This window comes from Notamacropus eugenii, chromosome 5 (genome assembly GCF_028372415.1).
Source record: "Notamacropus eugenii isolate mMacEug1 chromosome 5, mMacEug1.pri_v2, whole genome shotgun sequence".
Taxonomy (NCBI): Eukaryota; Metazoa; Chordata; class Mammalia; order Diprotodontia; family Macropodidae; genus Notamacropus; species Notamacropus eugenii.
Window position 1 is genome coordinate 188,321,391 of NC_092876.1, and position 19,250 is coordinate 188,340,640.

General features: G+C 35.2%; 1 protein-coding gene across 2 annotated transcripts in view; it reads right to left on the reverse strand.

Annotated features, from left to right (window-relative positions):
- ZDHHC20 (zDHHC palmitoyltransferase 20) overlaps positions 1–19,250 on the reverse strand; it is a 104,600-nt gene that overhangs the window by 8,834 nt on the left and 76,516 nt on the right. The window contains exons 5-11 of one of the 2 annotated variants that reach the window (XR_011967567.1): positions 18,381–18,450; positions 15,954–15,986; positions 15,462–15,582; positions 7,955–8,087; positions 6,504–6,630; positions 1,963–2,049; positions 1,736–1,787 (exon numbers count right to left, since the gene is read on the reverse strand). Coding sequence is in view for 1 of the 2 variants with exons in the window: in XM_072611710.1 (XP_072467811.1) it covers positions 1,963–2,049; positions 6,504–6,630; positions 7,955–8,087; positions 15,462–15,582; positions 15,954–15,986; positions 18,381–18,450 (571 nt within the window). In the remaining variant the exon portion in view is untranslated. The remainder of the gene's footprint in view (positions 1–1,735; positions 1,788–1,962; positions 2,050–6,503; positions 6,631–7,954; positions 8,088–15,461; positions 15,583–15,953; positions 15,987–18,380; positions 18,451–19,250) is intronic. The other variant, XM_072611710.1, reaches the window with a different exon arrangement.

The window sequence follows — 19,250 nt, forward strand, 5'->3', positions numbered from 1 at the left end:
CAACTAAAACAGAAAAAAAAACCCCAATAAATATCTTAACAAACATGAAACAATGTGCTATTTTATATGGCAAAGCTGTCTGTGAAAGCTCTGACTACCAACTTAAAAGGCAAAGATCAAACCTGCTAAAAAAGCAAGAAGATAAATTAATAATAAAAAGGAGATGTGGCATTCAATTGAAGCAACTTAATTCTCAACTACTTAAGCAAGTAATCAGTTCTGAGAAATAGGAAATGGACATAAGAAATACTGTTGACAGGGATAACAATAATTTCATACAGAATTTTAATGGCTGCAAATGGTTGCTCCAAGAACAAGAACAAAAGAACCCACAGAGTTCCTTATTCAGCCAACATTTGCCCTACTTGCCAAGCAAAGAGAGATGGTAGACAAAGTCAACGTTAGTTTAGAATAGAAACTCAATTTGAAAAATCTTCAGAAAAGAAGAAAAAAAGGATGATGGACAATTTTGAACTGTCTTGCTTTATGAAGCAGAAGAACGTAACAACCAGTTTAAAGAAAGCTTGCCCAGAGACCCAACTAAGTAAAGTCATTCCAGGGCATCTCAGTATGAAAATGGGAAGACAAAAAATAGAAGAAAAATGCAAAGCAGATGTACAGATGGTTATCAATCAAACATTTATTAAACCCTTAATTTGTGAGGAACTGTGCTAAGTACTGGGTAAGCAAAAAACAGGAAAAGTTGTCATCTTCAAGTCACTTATATTTTAAAAATATCTGGTCTAACAAACTGTTTACCATCAAGCAGAGTGGGATCACCACACTTGGACCTGAAGGTCACAGTGTGAGGTGTGCTTACATGAAAGCAGAAATGACTCCAAAGAGAACAAAGATGAAAAAAACATTTGTAGTGGACCAAGTGTATATGGAGTACATCCCTGCTGTAGAGAAACAATTCTGAGGGCACCCAAATGACTGACAAACAAAATACCTGAAAGAGAAGACACTAAAGGTTTGGAAAACACTTGGACCTTATTGATACCATAAAAAGATAACTATGAAAATATCCACTACTACTGACCTACATGCAAGATGCAATGTATAACTAACGAGATACTTCTAAGGAAAGCAACCAAAGACATCATCAAGGGAAGGTATGATAGGAAGAGAAGATAGGCTGATCATGGACCAAGCGGAATGGGGTGACAGGTGGACAGCCAGAGCATTCCACTGGTACCTTCAAAATGTCAACAGAAATTAAGGGAAAACTATAGCATATTGGGTGGGTCAGTGCCCACTTTACAGGAAGAAACAGACAAGAGTTGCAAAGGATAGCAGAATTGGATGAATTGTGATCTTCTATCACTGGAGGGAACTCCAAATTGGTAAGATCCACTGGAGTATTTTTATTTGGACTGGACTTGTGATTTCATTGGGAAACACCCAGTGAGTTAATTTGTTCTACAAAAGCAGACTGGCACTTGCTCTGCAGCTTATAAATTTACAGAGTTGACTGGGACAATAAGAAGTTGAGTGACCTGCCTCAGGATGTGTCAAGAGTCAGAGGTATGACTCAACTCAGGCCTTCCTGATTTCTTTATCCACTATACTATGCTGTCTCCCTTGATTTATTATGTTTGGTTAAACTTTGTATATTTATGAAGAATGCTGAAACTATTATGGGTGTTTTGTTCAACAGACATAAGATCTGACTTTAATAAAATGCTATATATTTGTATATAAATAAAAGATTAACTAGTACAATCATGAATACCTGAAAGAGTTCTTGAGCACCATTCTTGACCATCTGTGCAAAGCTGTTTACTCTGTACATAAATGGTGAAACACAGTTAAGAGGAAAATTTAAGTCAACTAGAACTCTTTCCTCAACTATACCAATCAGCTGACTTTCAGTGTATTTATATTGCTACCATCTTAATTTGCAAAACTGAAAGGCAACCCATTATTTATATGTACAAAAAAAATGAAAGGCTCACTCACCTCCTGGTGTGTTCATGATGGTTTGTGCCAGCAACCTGTTCTGTTTCCATCATGAGGCGAGTTGGGAAATTAATACCATCACCTAAACTGCATAATTAAAAATTAGTGATTACTTCAAATTTTACTAAATTAAAGTGATCAGTTTTGTTGCCTACCTTTGAGATAAATAGAAAGAAAAAAAATATACAACCAAAAGTCATTGCTCAATAGATAAGTGATCAAAGGACATGAGCAAATAGTTTTCAAAAGAATTGGAAACTATTAACAATCATATGAAAGAATGCTCCTAATCCAAGGAGAGAAAAGAAAATTGAAACAACTCTGAATTTTGCAAAATGGTGAAGATGACAAAAGATGGGAATAGACAATGTTGGGTTGATAGGAAGATATGCACACCTTGTTAACGTGAAGCACAACTGCTAGCATTTCACAAATCAGTGTAACAATTTTAGAAAAAGCAATTTGGAATTGTGCAAATAAAGTGACTCTATTGCCCATACCCTTTGACTCCAGAGATTCCACAACTAGGCCTAATACCCTAAGGAAGTCAATCCCTATTACACCAAAATAATTAAAGCAGAGTTTTTTGTTACAGTAAAGAAATGGAAACAAAGTGAATGCCCATCAGCTGGGGGATGGCTAAACAAATTTTGGTATATGAATGTAACAGAATATTACTGTACTATAAGAAATGACAATATGATGAATGCAGAGAATAAAGACCTACATGAAGTGATGCAGTGTAAAATAAGCAGGGCCAACAAAACCATGTATATGATGACTACAACAATGTAAACTCAAAGGACCACAAAAAAAGTAAAAAATGAATGTCACAAAATTAAAAAGAAGCATGGCTCCAAAGAACATATATTTAAAGACCTATCATCCTACCCCTCTACTCAGGTAGGAGATCTCTGAGTATGGCACATTGAACATATCTTTGGACTTTCTTAATTTAGGGGTTAGTTACACTGATTTCTTTCCTTTGTCTTTAAAAAATTTCACTTGCTGTATGCAAAGTCTCTCCAGGAAGGATAGTGGAAAGAATACATGGAAAAAACTATAGGAATATAAAAGACATTAATCAAATCTTATGTTTATAAAGTGCATTTTTTTTTTCAAGTCAGAAAGAACTAAGTTTGAATCCTAACTAAGATATTGTGTAACTCATGGCAAATCTAAACTGAAGATAATTAAAGCAATTACCTCACAAGGTTTTTGTGCGGATCAAATCGGAATAACGTGTGGTTTTCATTTCTCTTATGAATGATTTTGGCCATTTTTTTCATATGGTTGATTTTTTTTATATGGCTATTGATCATTTACATTTCTTTGTAAAACTGCTCGTGTCCTTTGATCACCATGTACTTTTTAATAATAGAATTTGCTTTTATTCACTGATAGCAATTCCCAATGTTTTCTACATCAAACTTTTATCAGAGATATATTATGTTTGAAAATAAAGGTAAAATGAAAGACAATGGTCTGAGTATGATCAATTAATCAGTCTAGAAATAACGAATAAATTGAGTCTATGACCACCCTCAATGACCAAAGACTATGAAGTAGGACTTCATGTAGTTTTGGGAAATGGAAGAGAACAAAGAAGAGAATTGAGTAGGTAGGGAAAACAATGCAACTAGTTATAGAGACTAGCAGCATCATGGGTGAGGACAACATGATTGGTTGCATCAAGAACTATATCCACATTAGGCTAGTAATGACTCCTCAATGTCATTAAGGAATGCTTGTTTGGCTAATGGGACCCATCTACATTCTAAGAATACTGTTAGTGGACCAGGGATAGCAGAATCCTGGGCTCCTAGGAGAGTTTGTTAGGGAGATAAGACCCTCCTTGATTGTACAAAGACAGGCAAGAATGGACAACATAACTTTGGAAATAGACCAGATCAGTCTGTAGGTCTTTAAAGATTAAGATATGGTAGATAACAGTTTATCTTTTAATTATACCTTTATTAGCTCAGAGGGAAAGCTAAATTTCTGAGCTCAACTCAAGGACACAGCAAGGTGGCTTTAGGAAGATACAGATTCAATTATAAAAATCAATATAGCATAAACATTGTAGAATCAATATATTAGAAATGCAGAGTAATACTAACTTCGATCTTTTCAGATATTTTATATATTTTCCCAGCTTTTCTTATCCTAGCTGCCCTGATTTTGTTGTGTAAAAACTTTTTAATTTCACATTATCAAAACTGTTATTGTTGCAACTTACATGTTCTCCTCTCTTCTTGTTTAGTTGAAAATTCCTTCTCCTAACTAGATATAAAGGATACCATTCTGCCTACAATGTAACCTTTTACATTTAGTGTCATTTGTCAAGTTGGAATTTATTGTGCTATAGTCTAAGATGTTACTCTGGATTTAACTGCTGCCAAACTGTCCTAATACTCCTTGTCTAATAATCATTTCTCCATAAATCTTTGAGTTTGCTGGATTTTTGAACTCTGAATAATATATATGATTACATGCTTATCTGTTCTGTTCCACTCTTATACTTTTCTATTTTTTTTAACAAGTACCAAAGAGTTTGGTGGATTACTGATTTAATATATATCAATATATTATATTTTAGGTAATATTATTTGTATGTAATACTATAAATATATATGTCTATTATTCACTTATTTTAAGAACACAGAGCTGTGTACTTTTACAAGTTTTAGCAAGTGGTGGGAAACTGAGAACATTTCAAGAATCAGTTCACTACTTCAGAGATTAAATATTCAAGTGATTAGGACTTTAAATTATTTTAGGGGCCACATCTAAAGTTAAAGACAAAATCTACATCATTGCCTGCTGCTCCTCTGTCATTTCAGTCATGTCTGACTCTTGGTGACTCTGGGTTTTTATTTTATTTTTTTGCAAAGATAATAGAGTTAGTTGCTATTTCCTTCTCCAGTGCAATTTACAGATGAGGAAATCAGGCAAACAGAGTTAAGTGATGTGCCCAGGGTCACATAGCTAGTAAGTGTCTGAGACCAGATTTGAACTGAGGTCTTCCTGACTCCAGACCTGGCACTCTATCCACAGTGCCACCTTGCTATCCACAACACTGCCCAATTCTATTTCATTGACCAAGAGACGTTTTTAAATAGGGATACACTGATTATGGGACAGCAGTATTAGTAACTAGTATTTATATAGCACTTAAAAGGTCTGCAAAGTGATTTACAATCATCATCTCATTTTATCCTCACAACAACCCTGGGAAGTAGGTGCTACTATTATTCCCATTTTACAGATGAGGAAACTGAGGTAGACCATGACTTGCCAAGGGTCACACAGACTATAGTTGTTTCAGGTCACATTTGAACTCATCTTCCTGATTCTAGGTCCAGCCCTCTATCCATTACAAAAAACCGTTATACAGATATAGCTTAATCTGAATTTTACATGATCATGATAACACAGAAATTGTTTAACTGATGTTTATTATGATGACCATAAGGCACCACAAGATTCTGAAGTGTTTTCTTAATTTTTTAAAAATTACATTCTGTATAATTTTCAGGCAAATGTATTTTATTGTATTTTAATTATCTACAAAAATTTAATTCATGTGTGATACGTAGCAATTGTCCATTAACTAATTATCTGATTAAGTAGACTACCCCATTCCTTTAACATGCTGGATAATAAGAAATTTAATAAACATTTTCAAACTTTATGAAAACTTCCAGATGAAGTATGTAGTAATTCGTATTTATATAGCACTGTGATGTTTATAAAAGTGCTTTCCTTGAAACTACCCTGAAAAGTAGGGAGTACAAATATTATTGTCTCCATTTAAAAGATGAGGAAAAGTAAAGCTCATAAAAATTAAGTGACTTGTCTAAGGTCACAGAGCCAGTAAGCATTAGAGTAAGGATTTAAATTCAGGGTTTCTAGTGCTATTGCCATTATGTTATACTGCCTAAGTGGGCAGCTAGGTGGTGCAGTGGATAGAGGACCAGGGCAGGAGTCAGGAGGACCAGAGTTCAAATCTCACCTCAGACACTTGACACTCACTAGCTGTGTGATCTTGGGCAAGTCACTTAACCCCAATTGCCTCATCCTGGGTCATCTCCAGTCATCCTGATGAATATCTGGTCACTGGACTCAGATGGCTCTAGAGGAGAAGTGACGCTGATGACCTGCACAGCCCTCCCTCCCTCAAAACAAAGTGCAAGTCATGTTATTATTTCTCTGATAGCATGATCTTCTTCGGCAACGAAGGACAAACATATACACATACTGCCTAAGTACAACCTCCAGTACTATATGATATTTCAGTTTATTTTCAAGATTAGAATAAATTCTTGGTACTCTGTTTCAGTAGTGGCTTACAGGGTGCAAAGCAACAGATAATGGAAAAATGATGTATATTACATCTTTAAATGAAGGAAATAAATTTACTTCCCTTTTCCCATCCTATGTTTCAAAGGCCCATTTGTCCTAACGCTTCAGCAAAAAAAACAAAGAAATTACATCAAATCTACCACTTTTGTGACCAGAGTTCAGGATGAGTAACTTACCTTGTAAAGATGGGAAATAACCAATATTTTTTTTCATCCCCAAACACCTGTCTCCAATTTTTACTCCATCCAAGAGAGAAACCATTTTTGTCAGGCCCATTTAAAAATACAGGTGCACGGAATGCCTCTGTTAAAAATAAAACCAAGAAACTAAGCAATATATTTGTCTGTAACAAGGTTGACAATAAAACATTTTCCTGTTACATTCCATACCATGGCAGAAGAAAAACATTTTAGAGCAAATATATTATTGAAAAAAGATCTCTATTTAGGAAAGATTGGATAAATTAAAAAATAGAAATAGAAATGGAGGAATTTTTTAATGCAAAATGTTTTTAGGCCTCTCCATCACAACAGATAAGTTATCTATGCAAACAGACACAGCAGAGTAGTTCATATTTCTATAATACCATAGAGATATAGACATTGGCTATAAAGCCTGCACATTTACACAGATAATCTCTGTGGAGGATTTACAGAAAGACATGAAGGAGAGTCAAAAAAAAAAAATGAAGAGGCAAAACCTACTTGGAGGGAGTGCCCACGATGATCTACATTGACTAAAATATATTATAAGTTTACAAATTACTTTACATGCATACCTCTACTGTGGTCTGTATTTCCAAATCTTATTAAAATTCTCAATTATGCGAAACTTTTTTTTTAGGTTCTAGGCTCATAGGTCATGAAAATTTACATGGATAGTTAACTGGAATAAAAGTAATAGTAATATTAACGGTAGCAATTAATATTTAAAGAATTTTAAAGGTTTATAAAGCACTCTTCCTAGCTACCTAGTGTGGCAGGAAGCATAAGGATCACTAAAAATTCATAAAAAAGACCAACCAATTACTAACATCAGATACTGACCTGTTAATCCCATATAAAAACATTTTCCAAAGAGCTTCATCTGGGTTTAATTTTTTCCCCTGCTGTTAACATTTCTTTTTCCTGTCCTTCTCCTTATTCCCCTTGGGGGATGGAAATACCTTCTGAAAGTAGAGATCCTGAAGTCTCATTCAGAAATACTCTACCTTTCTCCAATCTTCTCAAATAGAAGTGTTTAGAAAATGCCCTCTCAAGACAAGTGATTAGAAAATGCCCAACTCAAAACACTGTTAAGTGTTAATTTTAATAGTTGAGTTTCCAAATTTTAATGAAAAATCATTTTCAACCTTATACAAAAAATCTTGAAATGAGTTTCATTTTCTTAACTGTTTTCAGAGAAAATTAATTGTAACATTAATTATACATTTGTCTTTGGTTTAGAATGCATTATTCTAATCCCACCATTTAGTAATTCATACTTTAACTGATTCATAGTTCTATATAAGGCAAAAATCTGGAAATTTTACTGACTTTTTAATGATCCTGTTGTGATTTCTCTTCATCACATAATTCATAACAGACATTTACTTAGGCAATTAATGGTTTTATTTTAATCGACTGACCTATTGTTGTTCTATTTTTTCCAATTAGCCAGAGGTGGTAGCAGAAAAGTGAAAGGATGCTAATGAGGAACATAGTAGCCACAAAGAAAAGAAAAAGGACGTGGAATTGTGCACGGGTGTTTCTTAAGTTGGTCTGAGGAGAAACAGAAAAAAATGATTAGTTCAGAGCATGGCTGATCTTTTTATACATTTTCCATTTATACCTTTTATACCATTCTCTGGTAAAATCTTCCTAGAAACTTAAATATTTCAACAAATATTCCAGATACAAATAATAGAATATATGAATAAGACATATTCTAAATGCAGGAAAAGCACAAAAGAAGGTGGGTTGGTCCAAATTCAATCACTAGAATATGGAAGAGAGTTCACAATTTCATACCACTATGGATTAGTTATTTAAAACTACTTTCATGGTTTTTTAGTTTTCATCAATGAACAGTGATAACAACAACAATAAAAAGTAGCCTTCTGTACAAATGGAAGACCTCAACAATTTCTTTGATACACAATTAAGGTGAACTGAAAGACAAGGCTGAGCAAGATCAATTTATTAGTTAGGCTAACAGTAACCAAAAAAATGGGTCAGTGGTCTCTCATAATGACCAAAGACCCCAAGATAGGGCTCAGCTTTAGTACAGTTCTGGGCAGCACAGAGTTGGGTAAGGAGGGAAGACAATGTAACTGGCTACAGGATAGACAGCCTCATAAAAGTGAGGACAGAGTGACTGGTTACATTAAGAGCAGGCTAGGATCCATGTGAAGCTAGTATCCACCCCTTTCTGTCATAGAGGAATGCCTGACTCATTTACAGGACCCCCTGGCATACTGCCGACGTTGTTAGGAGACCTGAGTTAGCAGATTCCCGGCAACTAGAAAGGTTTGTTAGGGAGAGAAGACATTTATTTATTTACATTTATTATTAACGGTACAAGGACAATTCAGGGACAGTATATCTCTTAGAGCTAGCTTTAGGACTTAAAGATTATGCCAAACATCTTATTTTCCCAGAAGCTGAAGGTATGAGGGATAACAAGTTTTCTTTTAACTCAGAAGGCAAACTGAATTCCTGCGCCTAAGAAATGTTCATTCTTTGAGTCCACCTGCAAGGTTAGAGATAGTGGACCAGACTCCCTGGCATTCACATATAAAGATAACATATTTTCTTGAGGCAAAAATAGAGTGGAATTGAACTTCTCAACTTAGTTCATAGGCAGAGACAAAGAAATGTTGCTTGAGCAATCATACAAAATGGGCGGTAATACAGAATGAGATCAATTACAGAATAGAATCAATTATAAAATGACACGGAATCAATTTAATTCCTTTAACAAAAATTCACTCTTGAAGGGACATCACGTATAAGTAATTTTTTCCCCCCAAATTATGTCAAAAGTTCTATACATGCTGCTAATTAGTACCTGCCCTAAGCAAAACCATGAAGTTTATTTTAGGATTCCCTTCCAGCAATCCCTCTCCTTATACCAGGCATTCACTGACCTCATACTGTCCCTTGGCTAGCAAGCATCCCCATCTTTTTGTTTTCATGGGGCAAGTCTAGCACTTTCAATCCCCACACTCAAATCTGTCAATACTTTGAAGTGACTTGAGAATCTAATAAAATAATCCTAAGCTACCAGTGAATGAAAATGAAGATGTTTACATTTTAAGTTAAAGTATAAATGAAATAGAAGAATCAGAGGGAACACCAGTGAGGGAATTGTTTTTGAACCCATGGGTCTTTTGGTGGTATTCCTCAAATTTTACAAATTAGGAAACTACATAAGGCTTTCTTTGTTTAAGACAAATAGTAATACACAGCACAATAAATGTCATGAAAAAAGTCATGAAAATTAACAAGATCAACTTATAAATTACATCAACAATGCATTTTACCTTTGGACAATTCTCAGTAGATTTCCTGCGGCAAAGCTTGTACAAATAAAGATAATATATTAAGATACCAACATCAGTAAAAATACCTGAAAACATTATTATTAAGACTTGGATTGTATTCAAGGATTACTAGGTTGCCTTAATCTTCCAGATAAAAGAAAAACAGACAAGAGTGAATGCAAGTATACTGTCACCTCCAAATATAGGAATATATGTCTAGAACTCTTTAAAAGCTGATTCCACCATTCTCTAGAGAAATTTGGAACTATGCCCAAAGGGCTATAAAATCATGCATACCTTTTGACATAGCAATACCACTACTAGGTCTATATCCCAAAAGAAATAAAAAAAAACCAAAAAGACTTATATGTACAAAAATACAGCAGCTCTTTTTGTGGTGGTCAAGAATTAGAAACTGAAGGGATACCCATCAATTGGGGAATGGCAAAACAAGTTGTGGTATGTGATTATGATGGAATGCTATTGTAAGAAATAATGAGCAGGATGCTCTCAGAAAAACCTAGAAAGACTTGCATGGGCTGATATAAAGTGAAATGTACTGTGTACAAAGTAACAGAAATACTGCAAAATGATCATCTGTGCATGACTTAGCTATTCTCAGTAATTCAACAATCCAAGACAACTCTGAAGGACTTATGATGAAAAGTGCTATCCATCCCCAAAGAAAGAACTGATGGTGTCTGAATACAAATTGAAGCATACTTTTTTTAAACTTTATTTTTTTTGAGTTTCTTTTTAGTCTATGTTTTCCTTTCCAAAGTTGTACATCATGGAGACGTATTAATCCTGGGTGTCTTAAAAGCATCTCAATGTTACAAGTACCTCTAACCCTTTTTTTCCCACAGCAGACTCATAGGGATTCGTATTGTCTCAGTACATTCTGACAAGACATTTTTAACTTAAAGACAACAAATAACTGGGTAGGGGGTTCAGAAGTTAAAGGAAACTGGACTGTTTTGCCTCAATCTAGAATCAACTGCAAATGAAGGACATGACTATTATGGATATGTTTTACAAACCACACACACATACACACACACACATCACATATACATGTATAACATATGAAATTGCTTGTCTTCTCAATGAGGAAGGGATGGGGAGGGAAGAAGGGAGAGAATTTGGAATTCAAAGTTTTAAAAATGAATGTTAAAAACTGTTTTTACACGTACCTGGGGAAAAAAAATACTAAATGAATTTTTAAAAAAGAAAAAAAATACCAAGTCTTGTGGAACATAAAGTAACAGCATTGGCTCAAATGGAACACAAATATCAAACTGGGACCAAGGCAAAAGAAATACATCTTCTTCTTGTGCTCTAATTACCCAATTTCTAATTATTATGTGGGAGAATAATGTTTGTTGGTGACCAGATAGTAAAAAATTTTTTTTTGCTAATTCAGTTTGTGGCTCTGGAACTTTGATCTCACTAAAGGCAGGGACTTTCTTTTTCTTTTTTTTTTTTTTTACATTTTATATTCTTAGTGCCTACCACAATGGCTAGCCACTTAATAAAAGTTGTTTCTGTGACCACATTTGTCACTAGCTCTAATTGTGCTATAAGCTTGGAAATGCAGACCACAGTCAAATTGTTAAAGGCCTTAGATGCAGTACGTTGAGTCTGGACTTTGTCACAGAGGCATTAGGTAGCTACTAGACATTTCTGAACATGGGAATGATATGACCAGATCTGTGCTTTAGGAATTTCACTTTGGCAATTATTCACTTCACCCGTATTTTGCCTCAGTTTCCTCATCTATAAAATGGGGATAACAATAGCACACCTACTTCCCAACACTGTTGCAAGGATCAGAGGAGATAATATCTATAAAGTACTTAGCCCATTGCCTGGCACATGGTAGATGATATGCATATGCTGGCTATCATCAGCTATCACATGAAAATTAAGTAAATCAGGGCATGAAGTGAGAGAAGTGTATAACTAGCAGAATTGTACAAATTCAATGTAGACTGAGACATCTTAGAGGAACAAAATATATTTTTAAAAAAATTACAGGTTGTCTTGTAAATTATATTACATAAAGAATTAAATATTTATATAAATGTTTAATAATAAGCATTTATTAATATGCCAAATACTGTGCTGAGGGCAGGAACTTATTAGCTATATTGAGATCCACATTTAAACACTAATAATATTTTAAAGGCATTTTAAAGTACACTAATAATATTTTTAGTCATCTGTAAATATGTATAAAAAGCTTCAAGGTTTAAATTAGAGAATACCTGTAATTACGCATGTCAACAGAGATGGAGTAACAGACTTTTAAAGTTCCATTTAGCTTCAGAGTTCTGATTCTAAAGAAAGGCTCATTTTCTAACAGTTTAAACAGAGAAAAACAGTGCTATACAGAGAAAAAATTTTAAATAACTACTTATTTGCTTAGTTTCTGGTTAGAGCTAGGAAAAACAAAGAGAGCAGACAAAGATCAGTTCCTATAGTTTATCTTTGACAAAGTAATCATGTCTACTAACACAGTTAATGTTATTAGTTTTTATGCAGAAGTTTTGGTTCAAATAGTAGTTTTTCTGTCATTTGCAAATATATGAAAAGTATATTAATTTGGACTAATCTGAGACAGTACCCTAAATAAATGGAAAGTATAAATGCTTATAATTATCATGTTAATTATCAGCACACAGATAACATAACAATGCTTAACAATGCTTGACTATGCTTTAAAACAGTTTAGAACACTTAAAAGAATATCTGCCGTAAATTAGCGTAAAAATCTATGACAATACAAAGGTCAATCAGTCGGCAAATAAGCATTCATTAAGCACCTACTAAGTGACAAGCACTGTGAACACAATAGGGCAAAACACAAAAAGAGGCAAAAGATGGTCCTTGCTTGAGAGGAGCTCACAATCTAGTGGTGGATACAATAAACAAATAAATCTGTACAAAGAAGGAAATTAAGAAAAGGAAGCCACTAGAATTAAGAGGGGTTGGGAAAAGCTTAATGAAGAAGATGGGACTATAACTGGGAACTGAAGAAAGCCAGGAGGCAGAGAAAGAACATGCCAGGCATGGAAGGACAACCAGAGGAAATGCTTGGAGCTAAGAGATGGAGTATCTTTTTTGTGGAACAGTAAGAAGGTCAATGTCACTGGACTGAATAGCACGTAATACGGCGTAAAGTATAAGAAAGTTAGGAGTGGGGAGGAGAGTTGGTTGGTTATGAAGGGCTTTGAAAGTCAAACAGATTTTGTATCTGACCCTGAAGATGACAGGCAGCCACAAGGGTTTATTGAGTATAGGGCAGTGGGGGTGACGTGTTCAGACCCAAGCTTTAGGAAAATCACTTTGGTGACCAAATGGAGAATGGAGCGGAGTAGGGAAAGACTTGAAAGCAGGTAGATCCACCAGCAGGCTATTGCAGTAATTCAGGCATGAAAAGGGCCTAAATCAGAGTAGTCTCAGGGAATGGGGTATATTTGAAAGATATTGCAAAGGTGAAATTCATAGACATTGGTAAGACATTGGATATAGGGGGTAAGAGATAGTGAGAAATTGAGGAAAACTTGGGAGGATAGTGGTACTCTTGACAGTAATAGGAAAGTTTAGAGGCATAAGAAAGTATAAGAGGAAAGATAATAAATTCAGTTTTATTCATGTTGAGTTTAAGATTTCTACTGACCATCCAAGTTTTGAGATGCCCGAAAGCTGGAGATGTGAGAATGGAGGTCAGCAGAGAGGTTAGGGCATGACAGGTGTATTTGAGAAATATTAGCATAGAAATCACCATTAAATCCATAGGAGATGATGAGGGTGAAGGGAGAAGGTAATAAATATTTACATAATAGTACCTACTATGTGACAGGTATTGTGCTAAATGTTTTTTTCAAATATTATCTTATTTAATTCTCATAACAACCATGTGAGTCAGGTGTTATTATTACTTTCATTTTCCAGTTGAGGAGGACACTGAGACAAACAAAAGGTAAATGATTTGCCCAGGGTCACACAGTAACAAGGATATGAGGCTAGATTTGAACGCCTTACTATTTCCCTACTCCAGGTACAATGCTCTATCCATTACACCATAAGTTGATAAAATATCAAGTGAAGTAGGATAGAGAGAAAAGTGAAGAGGGCCCAAGACAGAGACTTGAGACAGAGAGGCAAACCTGTGGTTAGATGCAGGGGTAGGGAACCTGGGGCCTCAAGGCCACATGTGGCCTTTTAAGTCCTTGGGTGCAGTCTTATGACTGAGTCCAAGTTTTATAGAACAAATCTTTTTACTAAGGGGAGAGTTTTTTGAGGATGGGGGCAACTTGGGTATATTTGTAGGCAATAGGAAAAGAACCAATGGAGAGAGACACTGAAGGTAAGTGATGACAGGGGGCTATAAGCTGTTGGGATGGAATGGGATTACTTGAACAAGTAGAGGAGTAAAGTCACTTCGTTAATGCTGGACAATGATGACAGTGGCAAATGGTATCTGAATGATGAAATAAGGAAGTGGGTAGAAGCAGCAGCTCATGGCGATGTTTTTCTGTAAAATAGGAGGAAAAGTTGAGAGAGTGGGGGGAAGGGAAGCCATGGGAGGTTTGAGGAGGGTTGAAAAAGTTTGGAAAAGCCATTGTTGAGGATGGGATGGTGAGCTGATAAAGGAGGCATAGTTAGATCATCTAGCAGTAGTGAGGGTCTGGTTGAGATTGTATAATAAATTTGTAATAGGCCCAATCAGAATGATTGAGTGATTTTCTCCACCTGTGTTCAGTAGCAAGTATACAGGAACCAAGGTCAATGGTGAGAATGATCCAACGTTAAGGCTTGATCAGTTGATAAGGGATCAAAAACTCCAGAGAGGACAGTGAAAAGTTGAACTAGCTCATCAATGGGTTAATATGGGGAAAAGAGGAATGAGTGGCTAGTGTAGAGGGGAATGGCATGGAAATGACCCAAGGTCAAGTATTAGAGGTCACACTATGAATGAAGAGTAGGGTTTGGAAAGGGAAGGCAGAGGAAGAGGTGAAAAGTCAATAGATTATGGTTAGATAAGGGGATGTGGGAATTCTTGAACATGGAGGTATTGCATTTGTGGCATGATCAAGGACATTACCATCTTTATATGTGGCTGTGGTAGAGTGAAAAAGTAGGTCATGGGAAATGAGAAGGTTGAGGAACTGAGTGGTTAGGGTGTTTGAGGGAGAATCAATATATATGATGAAGTCCTCTAATATGAGTACAAAAGTAGAGGAGGAGAGAAAAATTGTGAATCAGATACTGAAATTGTTGAGGAAGGAAAGGGAGTGACCTAAAGGTCTGTAGACAACAGCTACCAGGGATTTGATTGGGTGATAGATAAGAGACTGCATGCACCTCAAAGGAGATGTTACTGAATGCTGCAGGTAGGGGAAGGACCTAGAAGTGGCAACAGAGAGCAAGGAGTATTCAAACGTCCCCTCATTCCATCTGGCTCATCAAAAATTTTGAATAGTAGAAACTGATTAATAAGCTCTTACATTAATACTGAGTCAAATGTTTAATCCTTAAAATATTATAAGAACATAATAGCTTAATGAAAACAACTCTATGGTATTTAAGATTTTAACAAACTTACCGTCCAGAATTTTATAAAATATTCTAAAACTGTTGTGGTCACCAGAATACAATATAAAAGCGAATAAAATAAAAACAGCAGGAAGTATTTGTAGTTAGCAAATCCCACACAGTTATTCACCCTGGAAAAGTAAAGGAGATAAATGGTTGTAATATAAAGAGCTAAAGATATCAATACATATTTAAAAGAAAAAAAGGAAAAGTAAAGAAGATTATACAGTAAAATTACACTAAACCAAGGGAAGAGACAACAAATAAGAAAATTAGATTACTGAGCTAGTAAATAAACCTATCCACACAGAATAATAGTACCACATCTCAAATCTTAAATAATCTAGTTATAAGAATGATTTCAGAATATATTATTGATGATGTAGAGAGATTATATGAATAATGTATATTTTTTAGTAAAAAAAAGAAATAAGAATCATTTAAAAATTTAGGACTTCCTCCTTTCCCCACCAAAAAAGGTTTTTGTATTTTTCATACATACCAAGGACAATGATGATCCATCTTAAGAACACACCTAAGGAAAAAAGTACAATAAAATTCCATTTCCATTTCCATTTCTACATTCCTATATACTTAAAACTTTTTCTTTAGAATTTTATCTAAGAAGACCATTACAATCAGGTATTTTTGTCGCAATAGGATATATAAAACTTTCTCAGGTGAATAATATTCAGCAAACACTGTATGGTAGGTTCTGCGCATACAAAATGATCTACACCTCAAAATGGTACAGAGGAAGAGGCTCTGGCAGTCAGAGGACATGGGTTAAAATCCTACTTCTGGTGATTACTGTGTATATGATCTTGGCAAATCACTTAACCACATTGGACCTAGGTTTCCTTATCTATAAAATGAAGAGGTTGGACTATTATTTATTATTGCCTTTGGAGTTTCTTCTCATTCTAGATCTATGATCCTAATAATATCATGTTTTGGTTGTCAAGACTATTATAACATGGTGGAGGGTGATAAGCCAAGGGCAAATGTAAATATGATATGAATCAAACCAATAGTTCAATCAATGGGCATTGACTCAGGACTAATGAATAAAATCAGTTGCAGCCCTCAAGGAGCTTACATTTTAATGGGAGATACAGCATGTGAACGACTAGGGTATATACTCTTGTATATATATCTAGTATAAATGAATCCAAAATGGGAAAGCACTAGCAACTTGCCAGGAGAAGAGGATGGGGGAAAGCAGAGTTGGGTGGATGGACCAAGAAGAGTTTCCTGCAGAAGTGGGATTTGAGTGGAATCTGGAAGGAAGTCAGAGAAACTAAGGCTGAGTTGAGGGACAGCGCATATCATGCATGGCATGGGAAGGGGTAACAGTCAGGGCAAAGGCAGAGAGACAGGAAATGTAGTGTCATGTTCAAAGAACAAGTGGATCACCAAGTACATGGGAGTGAGACTAGAAATGTAGGAAGGCACCTTATGAAAAGCTTTAAACATCAAATGGAGGAGTTGATATTTGATCCTGAAAGTAATAGGAAGCTAAACTGGAGCTCAATAAGCAGGTGGTAGGAGTGACAAGGTCAGACCCATGCTTTAGAAAAATCACCCTGGCAGGTGAGTAGAAGATGGAATAGAGACAAGAGAGACCTAAGAAGGGAGACCAGTAAAAGACTAGAGATTTTGTATTGTCTTAGCACTGAAGTTTTAAAAGACACATGAGTGAAACCACTACAGGGCATAAAATTTATTTTAAAGCATTTTCCTGTGGAATTAGGAATATTTAAAACTGTACAAATGTTAAGTTTTTAATAATTTATCTGAGACCCAACTGTTCTTAAAATTTACAAGTTTATTTCTAGAGGTATAAGCTTCACTGACAAGGCAAAACTTGTAAATTGACTTTATTGGTTGGGAAACTAAACTGCCTGGCTTTGTAGAGCTAGTTTATTTGCTTTAGTCATATTTTGCTGTATCTAAATGTGGGACAGAATTTTTTTAAAAAAAGGCTATAAATTTAGTGGAATTTAATTTCTTTGAACAAATCAACATCTTCTAAGCTTCCTTTACTTTATATAAAGTTCAACATTCTGACCAACAGCCATGGTCAGGAGAGCAAGGTATCCTCTAGGAAAACTGAGAGACAGGGTTCAATGAGCATTAGTCTTTAGGCTAAATTCTGAACTGCAACCCAGGTTAACAGTAGTTAAGACAAACAAGGAAAACCACAGTAAAAACTACTATGAGTATAGGGCAGAGCTGTTTACAAACTAATGAAAGTATAGGGTAGAATTTCTCTTTTGGAATTAAAAAAAGAACTGGATGAGTTCATTTAAAACAGATACATAAGATTTCAAAGGTACTTGAATAGCCCTTCTTTTTTATATGAAATACTATAGGGTCTGAAGAATTAAAGTTATGGTTTACCCAAAGGGATATGGAAGGGTGAATGGTGGCATGAGTTACCATTATAAACAAAAATTGCCATTAATAATAAGAAAATAAGTTGAGGGAAATGACCAAATGAATTAGCACATGATTTGTTATACCTTAACCTCAACATTGGATACGATGTGCCAACTTGTCCACTATGAACTCTTCTTACTCTCAGAAGACTGAAAAGCCTTCTCAAAAGTCAGATTATTACAGTATGCTCACTGCTGCTTTTTTGGACACTAGCCTGGAGGGCTGAACTAAAGTTATTAAGCACAAATCAAGGTACAACGTTTGAGAAGTCTTAGGTGATGGGAATGACATAGCTCATGGAAAGACCTTTCTCTACTCTTCAGAACAAACAATTGTAATATGTACTTCTTGAGAAGTGACTGCAAACTTTTAGAACTATAGTATAAATGTTAAACTCAGTACATTTGTAACATTAGCTTTTCCCCTTTGATAAAAATTCCAGTGCCATGCTCAGTGAGAATGAAAACTGCTGATCAAAGTTACTTACTTGTTACATACAGAGCAGTGGTGACATCGATCAGGCTTAATCAGCTGACATTTTTCACAATATCTGATTACTAAATTCAAGAGTAAAGAAGACTGTTAAAAACAAGACAAAATACTGTATAGAACAAATTACTTTTAACTCAGAATTTATCACAAACGAATAAAAGGATATTAAGAGGTGGAAAGAGCCTTAGGAACACTCAAATTCATCTGTTCATTTTACACTTAAGAATACTTTGAAGCTAGAGTGAAGTGAGCAGAACCAGGAGAACACCAGTACATGTTTATCAGCGACATTTGCACAATAATCAACTACGAAAGACTTGGCTCTTCTCAGCGATACAATGATCCAAGACAATTCCAAAAGACCCAGGATGGAAAATGCTAACCATATCCAAAGAAAGAACAATGGATCCTGAATGCAGAGTGAAGCATATTACTTTCACTTTTTTGTTATTTTTCTCTTTTTTTGTGGTTTTCCCTTTTGTTCTGATTCTTCTTTCACAACATGACCAATATGGAAATGGGTTTACACAATTGTACTTGTATAACCTACATGAGACTGCTTGATGTCTTGGGGAAGGAGGAGGGAAGAGAGAGAAGTAGAAAAATTTGGAACTCAACTATTTTTACACATAATTGGGAAAAAAATACTATTAACGAAAAAAAGAAAGAAAAAAATACTGAAGCTAAGGAAGGTTCAATGATCTGTCAGTGGTCACATAGCAACGCAGTGGTAAAGTTGAGCCTAGAACCCAGCTCTCTTGAAGTGCAAGTGTTCTTTCTGTTAGGACACAAATGTCCACATCATGGATTTGGCAATAGAAATGTATCTTAACTGTATATAACATAGTCCATATGCTTCCTGTAG